The 18,399-nt window shown below is 42.1% G+C and overlaps 1 protein-coding gene across 1 annotated transcript in view; it reads right to left on the minus strand.

Moving 5' to 3' along the window:
- dock3 (dedicator of cytokinesis 3) overlaps positions 1-18,399 on the minus strand; it is a 46,810-nt gene that overhangs the window by 12,300 nt on the left and 16,111 nt on the right. The window contains 32 exon segments of the mRNA XM_034207583.1: positions 316-464; positions 1,292-1,385; positions 1,479-1,539; positions 1,634-1,729; positions 1,841-1,867; positions 1,980-2,065; positions 2,179-2,327; positions 2,434-2,492; positions 2,712-2,812; positions 2,941-3,016; positions 3,208-3,302; positions 3,387-3,485; positions 3,599-3,745; positions 3,947-4,074; positions 4,182-4,374; positions 5,325-5,495; positions 5,809-5,890; positions 5,986-6,086; positions 6,186-6,269; positions 6,631-6,728; positions 6,810-6,981; positions 9,329-9,435; positions 9,583-9,745; positions 9,882-10,006; positions 12,500-12,625; positions 13,956-14,044; positions 15,126-15,273; positions 15,360-15,420; positions 15,507-15,588; positions 15,739-15,893; positions 16,808-16,849; positions 18,167-18,251. Of these exon segments, the coding sequence (XP_034063474.1) occupies positions 316-464; positions 1,292-1,385; positions 1,479-1,539; positions 1,634-1,729; positions 1,841-1,867; positions 1,980-2,065; positions 2,179-2,327; positions 2,434-2,492; positions 2,712-2,812; positions 2,941-3,016; positions 3,208-3,302; positions 3,387-3,485; positions 3,599-3,745; positions 3,947-4,074; positions 4,182-4,374; positions 5,325-5,495; positions 5,809-5,890; positions 5,986-6,086; positions 6,186-6,269; positions 6,631-6,728; positions 6,810-6,981; positions 9,329-9,435; positions 9,583-9,745; positions 9,882-10,006; positions 12,500-12,625; positions 13,956-14,044; positions 15,126-15,273; positions 15,360-15,420; positions 15,507-15,588; positions 15,739-15,893; positions 16,808-16,849; positions 18,167-18,251 (3,451 nt within the window).

An 18,399-nucleotide genomic window follows, 5' to 3' on the forward strand; every position in this document is an offset into this window, starting at 1 on the left:
GGACAGCATGTTTGCTTTGTACATGTCTTGTTTCTTGTTCTGTACCTGTTTTTGTATCTTGTTGTTTGCACCTAATAATCATTTGTTACTTCTCATGTTTGTGTCTGGGACCAGAGACAACTGTATTTGTTTGTGTACTGTGCAGCAATGTGTAGATAAATGACCATCAATTATCTTATCTCTTTTTTGGGACTTGTCCAGCACAATCCTAACAACACCGCTCCATCAATATAAAGCTAACTTTGCCTCGCCTCCAGCTTCAGTTGCAGTACATAGAGGCAGGAGTGAGAGATAACCCTATAAATATTCGCTTGCCTTGCCCTTGTTGAAGTAGTGGAGGATTTTACGACTCAGGTTCTCCTTGCGTTGCCACTCGCTCTGACAGGGGTAGTGAAGGAAGTCCCTCAGGGGCCGGTCCTCCCACTGCAGCAGCTCCCAGTACAGTAGCAGGGTGAACGCTGCCTCTGTTGTTGAGGGGGAACAGGTCAGAGGTCATCAGCAAAAAAATCTAGTAAAACTAACCATGTTGAATAGTTTACAGACTCGAGATGCAGTGATACACTAATATATTTTTCCAGTTCTCGTGAACATGTGGCAAAATGTCAAAAAACACAAAATGCCCAGAGCATAGAGTGTGTTGCTTTATTTGCAAAAGGAGGAAGTGCAAAATGTTGCACCTGCACAGAAATCGTATCAGCTGCTCTCAGTACTTTTACAATGTTCTCAGTTGCTTTGGTACATCTTATTATTACAATTCGGAAAAATGCTCCAACACAAAATTTGACAGCAAATACAGTTTATGTTTCATTTCAAACTAGTTTCTTAGTCGAATTTCAGTTTGAGACATTTAATTGTTTTGTATTTTCTATGTGTGAATTCACATTTTTTAAGAACACTTTGTTAGGGGATTTACAAAAATAAACACATGTGCAAACACAGCCAACTCTGCAGAACATGAAATGTGTTTCAGTCATCTTGCCAGCTGCCGGTTGTTTGTTAAGTGATGAATAAGGTTGTACTTGATTAGTCATATTTGGCTACTTTAACATGCACACAATACAGCCACCACTGCCAATAACGTGAGTCAAGCAAGAGCACTTAAGACATTTAGAAGATTACATGGAGTCACAACTTCCCCTGATTTATTTTTGACATCGTGAGTGGCAGTACCAGACCTAATTCTGTCATGATTGTGATCTCAATGATTATGTTTGTTCATGTTTCTCTCCTAATGCCTCTGAAATCAATGGGAGAGGGGAAACAGCACAATAAGTAAAACCCTCTCCTTTACCTGTGAAGTCCTCTGCTTGGAGATGCAGGTCACACAGCTTGTGGATGTAACGGATGTACATGTCCTCCTTGTTGACCTCTGATTTGTAAAAATTCTGTGGATGAATTAAACATAATGGTTACAATCTAATTCCATGTGTGAATATATTCATAAACGCGTTCTTCAAACTCTGCCGGGAATGACTCACCATGAGGTTGACGGAACCGCCAATTTTCTTGTTCTCCATCTCATCTCCTTTCATGCAGTCCCTAAAAATATATTTCAAAATATTACTGCTCTGTAATTCCATGACATAAACCATCAATTTGATTATGTTTAACGTAAACTGTAATCTCTGCATACCTGTAATCCAGTAATCGCTCCACAAGTCTTGTGACTGATGTGACAAATGAGATCCCCGTCTCTCTCCAGGTCTCCTGCTCTATCTTCTCCAGCAGGCTGCACATAAAACACAGTGAGATGTTCTTACTAAAGGTGACAAGCACAGGGAGTAAATAGATATGAATGACAACGTCTCTCCGTTTTAGCTGTGAGAGGACTACAGCTCACCTTGGATAAGGCCCAAACAGCATGGTCCTGCAGTGTGACAGGCAGACAACACAGAGAGTATGTTAGAGGAAATACCATGAGAGCAGCATCACTCTGAGTATCACTCCACAGGCTCACTAAACACAGGTTCGATGCTTACAAAAGGCTGAAGAGCTCTCTGTGGTTATCATCGCCTTTCCCATCTGACACCATGCTGTCCAGTTTATCCATCAGCTCTGCCTCCACCTACACACAAAAAAGATGTTGATATATATTATACGCCAAAAATATGTCAATTTCTTTATCACAGCTACTGCGTCACACAATCTGCCATCATTACATAACACTATCATAATGACCTGTTTGAAGTTGCCGTTTTTCCTCTGCTCCCAATCCATCATGTCGTGGAAAATTGGGATCATAATATTTCGTACTTCGGTCTGAGGCACCAAGGTGACGCCGAGGAAGGGACCCATCATTCCTGGGATGAAGTGGGGCTTGTTGTCACCTGGATTACAAAGATTATTATAGATTGCAGTCCTATTTGTTGGTCATTTCCTAAAACCTTTCTGTATTTTGTGTTTTTGTGTTTCGAGTCAGGTTGTCTGACGTACCTAATTTCTGCCACATGCTGAAGAGCTCATAAGCCATCATGACTCTCATATCTCCATGCCTATAAAGAAAAGAGTAGTGCATGAAGAATGAACAGTTAGATAAATAATAAACCTGTGTTTGATAGAATCCACACAATTAATATCCTGAAGTTTATTACTGTTGAGGAAATTCTTAAGAGAAACTGATAAATGATTCATGGACAAAGTTTGTCTTTTGTTATATTTAAGTAAGTAATAAAGAAAGTCAATATACATGTGAAATTTGACAGGACACTTACTTGTCCAGGATTTTCTTTCTCTTTGCCGGGCCGAGTGCCTCCAGCTGCAGACTGGGCTGGTTGATGTACAGCACAGTGAGGCTGAAAAACGAGTTCCACACCTAACAAACCACAGACAAAAACAAAAGTAAATAAATGCTATGTTGAAAATGTTAGGAATGTATTCAATACATCACACAGTCTATGTGCTGGGTTTCCTAAATGCTTGCCCCCCGCTGCTCGGACACACCTTGAAATCAAAGTCAGCCTCAGAGAAGTTCTTGTGGAGCGCGGGAGACAGGAACTGTGTTGTCACTACGATGATGCTGCAGAAAGCAAACAACACACTGTCAGCTAACAGAATGAGCTAGCTGCCAAAAATAGATGAATAAATTGCAACACAAGCGTCACCTTCAGATCAGGATTATCTTAAGAGACTCTGATCTAATGGTTGGCTGTATTCCCTTACCGTCTCTGGGACAATGACTGCATGACAGAAATGGAAAAGCAGACTCACTGACTAGTCAGAAGCCTCATGACGCTCCAGTCTCGGGGAAAGATATTCAGTTTCATCAGATTGCGGAACACGCAGAAGATCTTCAACAGGAACTCCTAAAAAGGATTGTATTAGTTAAGTGTTGCAATAAACAGGCTGAAGCAAAATGATTTGATCATTTGCAGCCGGAGGTATCCTACCTTTAACTCCTCTTTGCTATGGAAGTTGTTGAGTAGATGGTGAAAGTGGAGCTCTGACATCGTCTGCAGCAGAGAGAGAAGACAGGAAACATACTCCCCCTGCCAAAGAAAGTGACAGAAATGGGCATTGAAGGTTAATCCACTCAAAATATTAACTCAAATTCAACCTGTTTTAATTGCACGTCAAAGAGACACTTTGAGTAGAAGCTCACCGTTATCTCCGCCGTGCACTGGGGGCAGCGCTGGCCTCTGGACGTCTCCACAGAGTGAGACTTGCTCATGATGGACAGCAGGGTCTGCAGCAGCACATCCAGAAGGCTCTCCACCATCATCTCCACTTCCTCCTGAACAGAAGACTCCTGAGACACACAGACATGCAACACGTTCCTTATGGGAATGCTTTAGTATGTGTGCTATCATGCTGAGTGCATTTCAATAATCTAATCTAGTTTTTTTAAGTACATTTTATATTGCATTTTACAATTAAATGAAACCTTTTTTGGAATCACATTCAATGTTAAGTCCTATATGCTGAATATGCATGGTATATTGTTCAGTACCATTGAGCTAGTCTTAATGATGGCAAAGATGCTAGCAAGGATCCCAGAACAGATGAGCAGCTCCCTCTGCTGGCGCAGATGCAGGTGGATGTGATGCAGAACCACCGGCAGCAGAATACTACGAGACTCTGTGGCAAGAGAGGAATAACAGAAAGGAGGCAGATTGAAGATAAAATGCATTTTGGTATCTTCAGAAAAATGAAACACTTTGCATAATCATTAACAAGTGTCCTACCAGGGAAGAAGAAGAGGCGGCTCTCCACTGTACGAGCGATGGACTGCAGTTTGACTACATCCATGGACTGGCCGATGTCCACTGTGCTGGGCATGCTCCCTAGGGTGCCTCTGACATATTCGGCCACCTCCTGAACGGTAAACATCTGCAGCAGCTCATCAAAGATATCCGGGAAACTGTTCAACAGTGCTGCCTGGTGGGGGGAAACAAAGGACACAGATAAAGGAGTTTGAAGGGTGCATACGGAATAATATTGTCACAAAAAGCTGCACTGACATGAATAAAAGCACCACAGAACATACCAGTAATAACAAATATTCTCTGAGTCACACAAAACTAAGCAAACCTGCAATTCATCCTTTAGAACAGGGGTGTCCAACTCAAGACATCATGTTATGTGGCCCGCAAGAACTTGCAAAGAATATTATATACAATACAATTGGTGTAATTGTTGAAAATGTTGCTTTCAATTATTTGCCCTAGACTTCTGCTTTCAGACGTAGTTGTTTATGAAGTTATTACCAGAACTGATAATAATTGAATGCAGAGCCAATAATGTAATATAATAAATTATTTAATATATGTTATATATTTATATATGTATATTTATATAGTCTTAAAGTTATAACCGGCCCTTTGAGTGCAACCATAATGCTAATGTCGCCCACAATGAAATTGAGTTTGACACCCCTGCTTTAGAAGAAGCACCAACATTTTAAAACACAATACATGGCTTTCCGCAGCCATAATCTCAATTTAGCACTGATTCAGGAATACATCTTCCTTTACATCGACTGCATTGTGGAACCAACACAGGGGGGCGCTTGTGACTTACTGAGATGGACGAGACCCCGGAGCATGATACCACAGAAAAGCATGCAGCTGCTCACACCTCTAAACTGTCCCAGAGCAAGACAAGGACGGGGCGAGGGGTTAAAGCATGAGTCACAACATGCACAGATGAAAGGTGAAATAAGTCAAAAGAATTAAAATAGAAACAAGTTAACAAATAAAAAGTAAACAATAAATCATGAATGAAACGTAAGATGATGGATAAATAAAAACATATATGATAAAAAGTTGCGGACCAGTTGACGCACTGTACGTCTTTAGAGCAGTAGAGTTTAGTGTGAACTTTCTGACCTGCGTGAACACCAAGTTCTCTGAACTGCGGCTGTCCAGACTCAGGACGAAGCGGATGGACTGGAAAAGCTCCTGGATGCTCGCTCTGAACTGCTCCTCCTCCATCCCACAGGTGGCTCTGGAGTACAGGATGCGAGACTGGACGATAAACTTGAACAGGTACTCTAGAGCCTGAGGGGGGGGGGGGGCAGGAAGCAGAGGGAGAACTGCAGTCAGTGAATGTAAATGTAATTTCACACAATGAATTTCAATAAACGAAAGATACGTTTCCACTATTCAGATTTTGTAAGAGAATACTTCTCTATGTGTTTTTTCTGAAAAGGAAATTCAAAGACCATGCGGAAATGTTTCACTCTGAAGTCCCTCACTGAGGCCTTACATGGCTTCACATTACTCCTTATCAGTTCCTCTGTTACAATTTCCTTCTAATTAATCAGAGTAGAAGGAGCCAGGAAAGACAGAAGGAAGGGAATTGATACTTTACCCTCATGGCTTCCTGGATGTGGTCCTGCCGGACGACCTCAGCCGAGCGGTCCATGTACCACTTCAGACATCGAATCAGCTCTCTGCAGAGACACAGTTTAATATTATGAGGCTCAACATCAAGTGTGACTTTGTAGGTTATTTAATTGAGATTTTCGTTTGTGTTTTAATGTTTTACTTGTATGCCAAAGCTCCAGCAAAGTGGTTTTGGATGTAGGCGTCCATGACAGGTCTGAAGTGGTAGAAACGGCTGTCCCTGAGCAGGTTGATGATGAAAACCTAAAAACATATTCATATAGATGTTAAGCTTATTTTCTCTGGCTACAGGCAAAACAAATCATGTAGTAGAGTATACTTATGCTCCTTTAAGTTTCCTACCAGTGACTGGAAAACCAGCGGTCCGTATTTATCAGTGTTGTCATCTAAAAGACAGAAGAGCGTATCCAGGACATCTCGCAGGAACTGTGAGGAGAAACAAAGGAACACACAGGCTTCACATTAAAGGCCTCGCTGGAAACTAAAATAGAAACAAAGGGTAGCCCATTCATCCAGAAACACAGAAATAAAAAAAACGTTTAGTTCTGAAATGAGGTTTACAAATTAAAAACAGTGTAAAATATGTTAAATAATAATATTATAAACACATAATCAGTAAGTCACACTTAAAATGCACCTTAGAAAACTATACTACTGTCTTTTCTGTTATTGGATTACATATTTTGTTTAGCGTATAGTCAAGTACACCCAATAACCTCCCCTGCCGCACAGAAGGTAAACATTAATAATTCTCTTCATGAAATATGAATAATATGACGACAGTGACCTTGACAATCTCCTCTCCACTAATCTGACGTAATCGACCGAGGATGTCCAACACTCTGTCTGGATGTGCCTTCCAGTTGAGAAGAGCCAGCAGGTCCACTGGAAACAGAGTAAACTCAAATTGAGTTTAATTCAATCCAAGGGGAAATATAAATAAGAGCGTGTGAAATGGTGAATTACCATTTTGTGTGAGTTTGGTGGAGCAGAGTATTGTGGAGACCGAGAAGGTTTCTTTGGGGCTCCTCTGGAAGGGCAGGTTGGCCGGCAGGTTGGGGCAGCTGTTGAAGTCTTCTTTGCAGCACGGCAGACTCAGGTACAGACCCTGGTTACTGAAGGTGGCGTTTTCATCACACTGGAGGACAGATACCGAGGGAACGAGAGGGTTTATTATGGTTTAAAGGCAACTTGGAGGTCAAAGAAGTTAACGAACAATGGCAATGAACCATCATCATCTTCATTAGGGACGGAAAGTTGGGGTTGTCATACTTTCTTTATTCTGAGGGGGATACTTTAGGATGCTTACAACAAAGTTACACTGATCAAACATATATTGCAAACTAACTGGATGCAGATAATCATATCTAACCTGTAGTATTTGGATCCTGTTGTATTTTTTACTTTTTATTTTAATCATCCAGAATATTGTTATTGGTTTGTTAAAATGTGATATAATATTTTTCATTTTAATTGTTAATTCTCTTTTCAACTTTGATAAGTATTGTATGTATGATAGTCCTGAACACACTGCTGCTTCTGTGACAAAATAACTTTCCCCAACTGGGAGCAAGGTAAAGTTGCTAGCGAGCCTAGCGAGGTAGCGAGCGAGCAAGCGAGCGAGCCAGCGAGCGGCGAGCGAGCGAGGACGTAGGCACGAGCGATCCAGCCAGCCAGCGAGCGAGCGAGCGAGCGAGGAGCGAGCGAGCCAGCGAAGCGAGCGAGCGATCGAGCGAGCGAGCGAGCGAGCGATGCGAGAGAGAGAAAGCCCAGCGAGCAAGGGAGCCAGCGAGCGAGCGAGCGAGCGAGCGAGCGAGCGAGCGAGCGAGAGAGAGAGCGAGCCAGAGAGCGAGCGAGCGAGCGAGCCAGCAGCGAGCGAGCCAGCGAGCGAGCGACGAGCGAGCCAGCGAGCGAGGAGCGAGCGAGCGAGCGAGCGAGCCAGCGAGCAGCACGAGCGAGCGAGCGAGCAAGCCAGCGAGCGAGCGATCGAGCAGCGAGCGAGCCATCCAGCTATCGAGCGAGCGAGAGCGAGCGAGCGAGCGAGCGAGCCAGCGAGCGAGCGAGCAAGCGAGCGAGCGAGCGAGCGAGCGATCTATCGAGCCATCGATCGGTCTAGGGCTATCTATCCATCTATCTATCTATCCATCTATCTATCTATCCATCTATCTATCTATCTATCTATCTATCTATCTATCTATCTATCATATACTGTTGTATATAATGATATGTAACAAATTGTGGCACAGTAGGAATATTTCTTTAATCATTGTTGGGCATTTTGTATTTATTTGACGGTGAGACAGACAGACAGTGGGAAGAGAGTGGGTAAAATGCCATACCAGTGCTATAAGGACCCTAATGGTATGCACTCTACCCAGAAAGCAACAAGTGCGCCCACACAAAAGGTTTCTAAGGCTGTTCAATTGATGATAGATAAATACAGCACATTATCTTTTCCAGTAAAAGGTAACTGGATTTTTTTTTTACACCTTCTAAATGTGCATGAAAATCTGCAGACATATTCTTCACATCCTCTTAGTTGATTATGTTATGCTTGTATTATTGTTGAATGAGACAACTCATGTCCACTCACCTGGACAGGGTTAACAGTCCTGAACAACACTTTAAATGTACACTATTTGATCAGTCTCTCAGGGTTGCTCAGCTATCACATGGTATATACTGTACATGTTTCTAGTGAAATAGAGCAGAGAAAATGGATGGTGCATTTATTTACATGTTGGCAGAGCACAGAGTGACCGAGGGTCCACTGCTGAGAAAACACAATGAAGACAAACAGAGCGCTGGCAGCAGCTGGCACCCTGCCACAGCTGGGAGACTTTTAATTTTAAGTTCAAGACACAAAGGTCATAGTTAAAGAGACAGCAAAGTGTGTCTTGTTAATATTGTTATATAACAACAATCATTATGACATCATGCATCTTTTTTTTTATAGTTGATACAGAACACTGATTATCTAATATGTGTGTTAAAACTTAAAGATTTTACTGAATTACAGACTTCCCTAGTTGATGAAAAACATAATACTACCAGATGATGATAGATGATGAGCAACATGGAAATGTAACTTTAAGCATCAGTTTGCACGGACTTCTTTAAAGCAGATGTGTATCTCTGTAGTTGGCGTTAAACTGTGGAATTCTTTAACAAATGATTTAAAGGGCTGTATGGACATCTTTAAGTGTAATCAAATGTATAAAGAAAGAATAATTAGACAGTATTAAGAAGTCAGGTAACCTGTTTCGTTGATGGTAGTTTGTTGTGTTTATCGTTTTATGTTACTGAAAGTATTGGTTGTAAGCAGCGGTGATTAACAGACCATCTATTTTTGTGTAAGGGGCAGCTAAAATAAGACCTCCCTGCTCCTTTCCATCATGGCCTATAAAAAACTGCTTAAAGTGTCGATGTTTTGTTCCATGAGTGGAATAAAACTAAGATATAATATATAATAAACCTGCACATACCTTGTACACATATAGCTCATGGCTTTCATCTGACAGTGTGGTCCCGTCCTCTCTCATCAGAGGAGTGAACGCAAAGCCAAACAGTTTTTTCTCTCCTTTGTCTTTAGCTGAAAAGAAGCACATCATAGTATCATTCATCATCATACTGTATCAGCACAGCCCAACTACTTGTATAACTCAGAGCGTGATCCAATCTGTCCGAATAAACTCATACGCTGAGGGATGACTGCCACCGGGCTGCATTAGTGACTCACTGGAGCAGTGTCTGAACTCGAAGCGTAGGTGGGATCCTCTGAAACGATCTATGGGAATGGGCAGCTTGACCATCTCACTCCAGCGAGGGCTGTTGTTGTGGTAAAGGACGAAAGAGCGATATTCGCTGGAGCTGGGCTCGCCGCTGCCCAAACTGATGCAGTCCTGAGAAGAAAGGCAGCACAGTAGGTTGTTTTTAGTGACATATACTGTTAATGACGTATCAAATTAGTGTTAATGACACATGAGGAAGTATGGCAGAAAGGTTACACTCAATAACTCATGTACATATGTGTCATACTTTGAGTGTGTCCCCGTCGGCGTAAAGTACGTAGAGCGTGACTTCGATGTTCTTCTGGACGCTTTTGCCGCCCCTCTCAAACTCTCCCCTCTCCAGGGTCAGATACAGGTCGTTGCGTGTGTCACCTAAGACAAATACGAAGGGGAAATGTTAGTAAAAGAAAATTCCACCAACACTTCAAAGACTGGTGAGCACTACTGCCCTGTCGGTTGGGAAAACAATGTTTTTATAAAGTTAGAATAGCTAGAGGTTGATTGTGTCACTTGTATTAAAATTGCTCACAGAGGTCAGAAGCGCTTGCTTTCATGTTGCAGCCTAACGCCTGCATAAGGATGATCCAAATGGAAATTGATTTTCTAGAATTAGGCAAAGGTTAAAAATTATAAAATGTATATTGTTAAAATAACAATAATCTACTTTTCTTTTTTGTCAATAGCTTAACACACACATCTTATTTAATGGTAGTCTATGGGGAAAATAATTATAGATTTTCAATTTTTTAGACGCAATATGTCTCAAGGGGCCACAGCTCTCCTCAATCCATGGTGGAGGAATATGTGAAGTTTACTAAACATCTGTCGCTCGCTCCTCATCTCCACTCCATGCTACATTAATAGCTGCTAGCATAACACCCTGATCTCTGCTCCCAACTGCCACATTAAATTGCATTATGGGTAGCGACGGGCGTCAGGTTTAATGAAGTAAGAACAAAAAAGAGACTATATCTGTGGCTCTGCTACATGCATTTTAGGCCTTTTGTGAGTGCAACAATGCGGAAGAGTGCAAGGCTAAATCTGCGGAGCACTCCTTTAAGCTTGACACACTAACTAGGAAGTCATGCGCAAAATCTTGAGGTTTAGAGTCAAAACACGGCATAGACATCTCAGTAGACTATTAGAACCAACATGTGTCCTGTCCTGGCGATGTTAATACTTTATAATGTGCATGTCAGCGTCTGCCCCACAGATGAACTGCGAGTGGTCAGCATAAATTAAGAATAAGATGTGCACCACACGTCATTGTTCCAGTTGATGAGAAATGACCCCGCTGAGCTGTAATACACTGTAGCTCATGGCTACCTCAGCACCTTTTGTGAGGTCAGTGTTTAATGCAATAAATATCAGTGGCAACAGCGGAGGAAGATATTGCAGTTATTTATAAAATCAGATTATAGTTATTTATATCCAAGTCATTTCCTTGGGGACGCATGAGGCACAAGAGGTGATATTGGGAGGTATTTCAGGCTAACTGGTGAGGAGAGGCTGGGAGAGGAGAGGAGAGGAGAGGAGAGGAGAGGAGAGGAGAGGAGAGGAGAGGAGAGGAGAGGAGAGGAGAGGAGAGGAGAGGAGAGGAGAGGAGAGGAGAGGAGAAGATCATACATTCTCAGTACACAAAGCACAAAAGCAGAGCCATGATATCTGATGAAATATACCGAAATAAACACACACCTCAGATTTTCTCTCTCTCTCTGTCTTTGAGATATCTTTGAAGACCTCTGCTTTTCATAAGTTGCTCAGCACCTGACCTAAATGCAGATCTCACAAAAATACTGTAGGGAATGACAAATCCGAGAGCCTCCTAAACACCAGTGGTGGAAGAAGTATACCAGTAACAATAAAAACATTTAAGAATATAGCATTACAAGTAAAAGTCCTGCACTCATAATCTTACTCATTATCTCGGTAATACTGATGCATTTATATACTTTATACACAGCTGTGTATTTTGATGTTCCCAATCCTGGGTCCTCTGGAAAGGGTCGAAGATAACTCTGAAGGTTGAAGGAGGAAATGGGAAATGCAATGAACCTAAATTCTTCTTCCCTACTAATTTGAGTTTATTTTCTGAGAATTCTTCTTTAATTACCTCAGTAAAGGAAGTCATATTTTTGGTTCAGTATCTGTTCGGTTTGTTGGTCAGTAGGATCACGGAAAAACATACTGACCCGATTTTCAGGAAACTTGGTTCAATGGTGATACATCGGCCAAAAAGGAACCAATAACCATTGCAGTAGATCTGAATCATGAGGTGAATACACACATTACTTTCACTTATGGATTCAGTCTTGGCGGAGGTCTGCTCTCTCTGAAGGCACTTCTAGTTTATGCTGTTTTTGTAAAATGTTTAATACGTTTACCTCTTTGGGCCTCACATAGTTATTTAAATTAAACTTTCTGGAAGTGCAGACAGGGAATGTCTCTTTAACAACTCATGACATCCCTGTAATGTAACAAAAGGCCACTACTATTGAAAAAATGTTGTGCAAATATTGTATTTTGTTATTTTACTCAATGTTTTCAATGTAACTAGAAAGTAACTGTAGCACCAGTAGCATAAAGTAGCATCAAAATGAAAAAGTGAAGTACAGCAGATAAATAAATTAACATTTCCTTGGCACAACACTCTGCTCTCTCCTACATCTTCCTGTTTCCTGCGGGTTTCTTCTATTTAATCTTTCACCTCCTTGCCCTATCCCTGTCCTCCTTCATCTGCTTCTTATGTACCCTGACCTGTGAGCGTCCCCTCTTTTCATTCCTCCAAGCCATCTGGCCTCTGGTCTCCACCTCCTCCTTGAACTCTCCGTCCCCATTACCACCCGCTGCTCTCTGCCTCCTCACCTGGCAGGATGACATCTGGGAAACCCAGTTTGCGTGTGAGTGCCAGAGCCCTGTTGAACACGGCCTGGTTCTCCCGTCGGATTTGCTCCAGCTCACCTCGCAGCAGCTGCAGGGAAATGATGAGGCCTGGGGGCAAGAGTAAGCACATTTGTGTGTGTTAAAATGGGGCGAAAAAGGCAAATGAAGAGGTGTGGGGTTGTGGGAGGAATGTGAAATTGAAGGGAAAGTATAAGCGTAGGGGCAAAGAAGAAGGCAGGCGGGAAAAGGAGGGACAGAGGGGTATTTAAAGGACATTAGTCAGAATGTGGGGGAGGAAAATAGAGACACGAGAGTGGATGGAGAGACGTGATCGAAGCCAGGGACAACAGAGGGAGTCAGGAGAAACCGTGTCGTGAAAATCCGCAAAGAAGCAAGAAAAAAAATGGCTACCACAGAAATCTAGTGACAGATTTTTGTAAGGCATGAGTCATATATCAAACTGTGAGATGCACATAAAAAAAGAGTAATAGTGAAGTGGAAAGATCACGCCTACATGTTGAACATTTCACAAAGCAAGATAGATTTTTAAATCAGAACCAAGAAAATGATTGGCATTATCTTTCAAAGGATCAAATTCAATGGCTGAGCTGAAGTGTTTTCTTCTTTAGGTGAATATTATCACAGTGACAGTTAGGGGTGGGTGACATACAGTGAAGTCTTTATTGAAATTCATGGATATGAGGGTATAGTTTCTATACAATCCATCATTGTCAAACATTGCTAGATACATTAATATTGGGGTAATGTCTATTTTTGTACAAATCCTAAAGGAACACTTCCTAATTCTTGGAAATATAAATATGTGGCTTGTTCTTATAGTCCTCTGCGATATAACACAATGAGAACGTATACTTTGCAGCCATATTTATTTTCTTGCCGAGTGTTAGCTTAGAATATTGAAGCCACTGCCTTAGTTATCCTTTAAATATAAAGCTACAGCTGGAAGTTGATAGGCTTAACCAAGGACATTTTAAGTCTATTTCTTGGCCAGGAGCAGAAGTCACTGTTTATGGCAAAGATACAGAAATGTCCTGTTTTCTCAGAACAATCCACATACATTGCTTCTAAGAAGGAAATAGTGCCTATAACACTGCAGGCAGCACGTTCTTTAGAGAGATAGATTTTTTTAAAGGTAAAGAAAAGACTATAAGCAAATTAAATGAGCTCTCAAATCTTGACAAAATACAACCATAATTGTCTGTATGTCTAGATACCATAGCACAATCACAGTCACATGACCTGCCCTTGACCCAAGACCTCCCCTAACTTGCTTACTCGCTGTGAACTGCTTTTAATAAAAACAATAGCAGCAAACGTTGAATTTTCTTCTCTATAAATTCTAACCGAAAGAAAAAAAGGTGTGAATTTAATCATGGAGAGAACAAACAGGGATCAGATCAGTAGACGTCATATTTACCATAGTTGGTGCTGGGAGCGGAGTACTTGGTGTTGGACTTGCGGATGATGTTCTCCTGTATCTGGTGCCACTCGTTCTCATTGTTACATCTGTAGAGAGAGACAGTTGGGTGGGGCTGTTAACAACGCACCCATTAGTGGGTCCAGATGGAGGGATTGGGACTGTGTGCATGGGGACTACATGAACAGCATGTGTCCCAGAGCCGATTTCCTCCTGGAGAAAAGGTAGCAGCAGGGGGAGGTGCTATCAAGCAGCACATTAGCCCAAATGCACAGCTCACTAAGCAAACCTGACAGCCAGCTCTCTACCAGCCTTTTTCATTACTGTGGGCCTGTAGGCCCCTGGGATGGCATGGGGAAATGCACAGACTGGAGCATTATAGGAGCCGACAGTTTGGAGACAGCTCAGCACTGAATCACTGCTTGCTTTTTAAAGGGAAGAGCTCTTCGCCTAGGCAGAGGAATCCAATATAAACGACAGCTTTCTATTCTAAAAAATCTTTATTTCACACTGAGCTGTAAAGTTATCCTGGAAAATACAACATGTGAAAAATGACGCACACAACAGGATGGCAGAGCGCATGAATGATCTCTGACCCCGAGCGGACGCTAGGGAGGACACTGCAGACACAAGGAGACATCCTAGCTGTTGACTGACAAGAGAAAGTGCTGAGCTTGGTGTTGTTTTTTTCTTTGTCCTCTAACTTTGCTCAATTATCTAAGTGTCATCTCCCCCGGTCTCTTCCCCTCTCCTTCTCTGTGTCTCCCTCCTTCTCTGGGTTGGCCGGCGTACAGGAGAGGCTCTCTGTGGCGAAGCCTAACAGAAGCAGCCAGATTCACAACACGCCAAGTGCCCTATCTCGGGCCCAGGGTGAGCAGCTATTGATTTTCCAGAGGACACTTCATTATCATTCTGGTCAAAACACACCAGGCATCAACACTGGAGCACTAGGTTGTCATGCACGGCATTTGCAGAACAGTCACATTTCCCGCCTCACTGCGTAGACTCTTCAACTCTATTTCTAAAAGAACAGAAGCCACGCAACTTCTACTAAGCAGTTAAACTGACATCTGTATACAAATAATATTCAGTTTCACGCTTTAAATGCCAGATAAATTAGTTTTTAGGGCGACTGTATTTATAATGAAGAAGAGCTCCGGTTTAACTCACGTGTAAACTTTGAGCACAAAGTCCTTCTCCTCTTTGAGGTCTGTGATCGTGTGGAAAACGTCACTCATGGCAAGAACTGCGCAGCCATAAGGTCGTCTGTACTGCACATGGGGGGGGCCTTTCTTTGAGTCGTTCAGCAGCATTCGACCTGCAAACAGAAAGGAGAGGGATGCGCTCAAACATAAGCATTGATAAACCAATTTGTTTTATTATTAAACACTGTGCCATATTTACCAGTTCTTATGACATGTGCAACAATGTACAGATCTCTCTTCAAGTCTTTACTGCTTAGGTCCTAACGATAAATGGGATGAAAAATGTCCCTTAAGTATTTGAAGTACACAATATTTATAGTGAAGACTTGAAGGGAACTTATGTTACCGTGAAGAGAGCACACAGACGATCAACCTTCTCTGGATTCTTTGGTCCTCCATTTTTGTTCAGTTTCACCATGAACTTCTCACTGCAAAAAAAGCCAGTTCACAGTTTCAGAGTGTCAACCACAGAAGGCCTCAGTCAATCTGCTGGTCAGACATAGTGTGTGGACATATGTGAGTGCAGTTTGCATCGGGGGATCATTTGGTTATGAGTGCACTGACATTCCCCCCCATACCTGATCTGTTTGGCCTCCCGAGTATCATACAGAGAGAAGAAGACGTCTGCATCCTCGCTGATGCTGTTGTAGGTAAAGCTCTTCAGGTTGATGAAGAGATGGTGTGACACAGGGACACGGCAACCGTCACCATGGCGTTGTCTCGTGCTGTCACCCTGGTAACGAAGAAAAAAGTGACCGCTAAAAAGGCTGCTCCTCACTGTGATTGAGGCCGAGTACCTGCCACTCAGTTAATGGATACGCCTATTTAGCGGATCAATGGGGGTACTGTAAGAGGTGAATAATTCATTAATATATGCCCTACACCAGTGTACTTCATCCTGTCACATGTACATGCTATTTCCAGTAGACTTTAGTAACAAGAAATGATGAATGAATGATGGAAACTGCAGCTGTGGTGGGTCTGTTTTTGTTGTGCGGGGCTGCAGGGGTTTGCCTTACTGTGATGTAAACTTCTCTATTTATAGGATGTATGACTATTGTGAATTATGCATATCATATGGTAGCTTCATATTTAATAAACAATAGACAATTCTGCTTTTAAGGCCTTCGCTCGGTAAACATGAGCTTAATTTTAGCCTGTATGGGGTTCACGGGGGACTACATACAAAAAGCTTAGAGATAAATTGCATTTTAGAAATGCTACATTCCTTAAATGTATGGAGTCCATATGCAACAAGTCCTTGGTTTCCACACAAATGAAATGTACTGGACAAACATATCTAAAGTGCCTTAAAGCACCATTTGTGCATACATCTTGTAGCATATGTGATCCCAGTGGGAATCAACTCTCACAGCATACGTGTGAGGTTCTTATGCAGCATGGCAATGAAACATTGTAATTTATATATCAAGGGCTTTTGTCCCTGCAAGCTTCTTATCCTCAATGCAAAGAAAGACATTGCTAGAGCCACAGGTCTTAATGTGATAGAGCCAGAGTGCCCCGACTTTTGAACACTGACCTGGTACAGAGTGTACAGACAGAAGCAAATATTAAGAGATGAAGGGACTGACACATCATGAAGGGTTCTGATGATTTAGAAAACACACATCTTTGAAAGGACTATACCTGGGTTGTGCTTTGCTGACCACAGTGTCTGCTGGATATATGCTGAAAAAGAGCAAAGTTCAAAGGAAAGATGTTAGATCAGTCGGTCCATTCTTTACTCATCCCACACAGCATTGAACTTATTTACCTTAAGCAGCTTCAGACACACACTACCTGTGGGTTGCCTCTGTCGATGCTTCATATCTGACAATTTGCACCTACGTACGTACGTAGCCGAGGGGCTATACTACTGCTCCTGCAGCGCTAAAGAAGCCCACATGAGGCAAAACGTGAGCGTGTGGGAGAGGAGAGGACAAAGCCAGTATCGCCCACACACACCTCTTTGCTCAGCAGCCTGAAAGAACTCCTCTACTCCCCTACCTGAAGAAGTGCCAAGGCTGTGCGCCCTGCCAAAAACAAGCTCACTTTCATCGACAGAGTCAGGATGCTTTTTGGCAAGAGAGAGAGAGCTTTTGTTACTGGACAAAGCATTTAGTGCACAAACAATCTGCGTGCAGAGCTGAGAAACATGGCAATGAGATAATGTGAGGCTGCGGGGCATTTGGAGAGAGTTTTGATCAGCATATGGAGCTTCCACTTGTGACCAGAAAGGATCTCCCTCCTAGATAGCAGTCTCCAGCAGTATTACATTAGGTTTCATAACATCGGTGATGTAATCGCATATTTCTAAAATAGTACCTGCTTCAGTTGGTCTCCTCTCTGTGTGTGTGCGTGTATACGTTTAAAAGTCCTAGGTCAGTGAAGACAAAATACATTTCAGGCATAATTTATTCACGGAAATGTGTCTCAAGTCTAGTTGGCGGATTAAAGCAACCAAGAGTAAAATATGCATCTTATTTTTTAAATAAATGCTAAAAGATTAATTTGTATGTATTTTCCCGGAGCCTCACCTAGGACTGTCTCTTTGCATTATGTGTGCATGCATTGCTAGCTGGCAATCCTGCATGTGAGAGTCACGTGCATGCAAGAAAAGGGACACACTCAATATGGCGGTAAGATAAGCATAAAGAACAGGTCACATGAGGCAGCTGAATCGCACTCCCTCTTTTGAGTCACCTTCTTATGGATGATTTGATAATCGGTACATTCACACATCCATACACACATTCTTGTATGTAAAACCACATCAGCAGGAAAAAAGCCACCAAAAAATCTCATAGTCCGCATCATTTGAGACATTACAATACAACTTTACAGAATTTTAAGTAGATTACATGAATGCTGCAAAATTGCTTTTCATTTCTCTTATATCCTTCATAGTGCACGTTTACTTTTTTAATTTATTATTTTCAATAATTTATGTGGTGAAATTGTACAGCATGCACTGGCTGAAACATATTCCCACCCTACTGTACATACCAGTTTGTGTAGCTCTGATATGCTGATCTGATCCTGATCCACCATTTCAAACTCTTTTCTGGGAACAAGGTCTAAGCCGAGGTGCCTGGAGAAAGAGGGATAAGAAGTGTATGACAAAATGCAGGCAGAATCAAAACAGTCTCATATTACAACTTCAAGTTAAAATATATTACATGTTAAGCTCTTCAAATACACTCCTGGAGGTTTTTTCTCTTCAGCTTTTAAAGATAATA

This window comes from Gymnodraco acuticeps, unplaced genomic scaffold (assembly GCF_902827175.1).
Source record: "Gymnodraco acuticeps unplaced genomic scaffold, fGymAcu1.1, whole genome shotgun sequence".
Lineage (NCBI taxonomy): Eukaryota > Metazoa > Chordata > Actinopteri > Perciformes > Bathydraconidae > Gymnodraco > Gymnodraco acuticeps.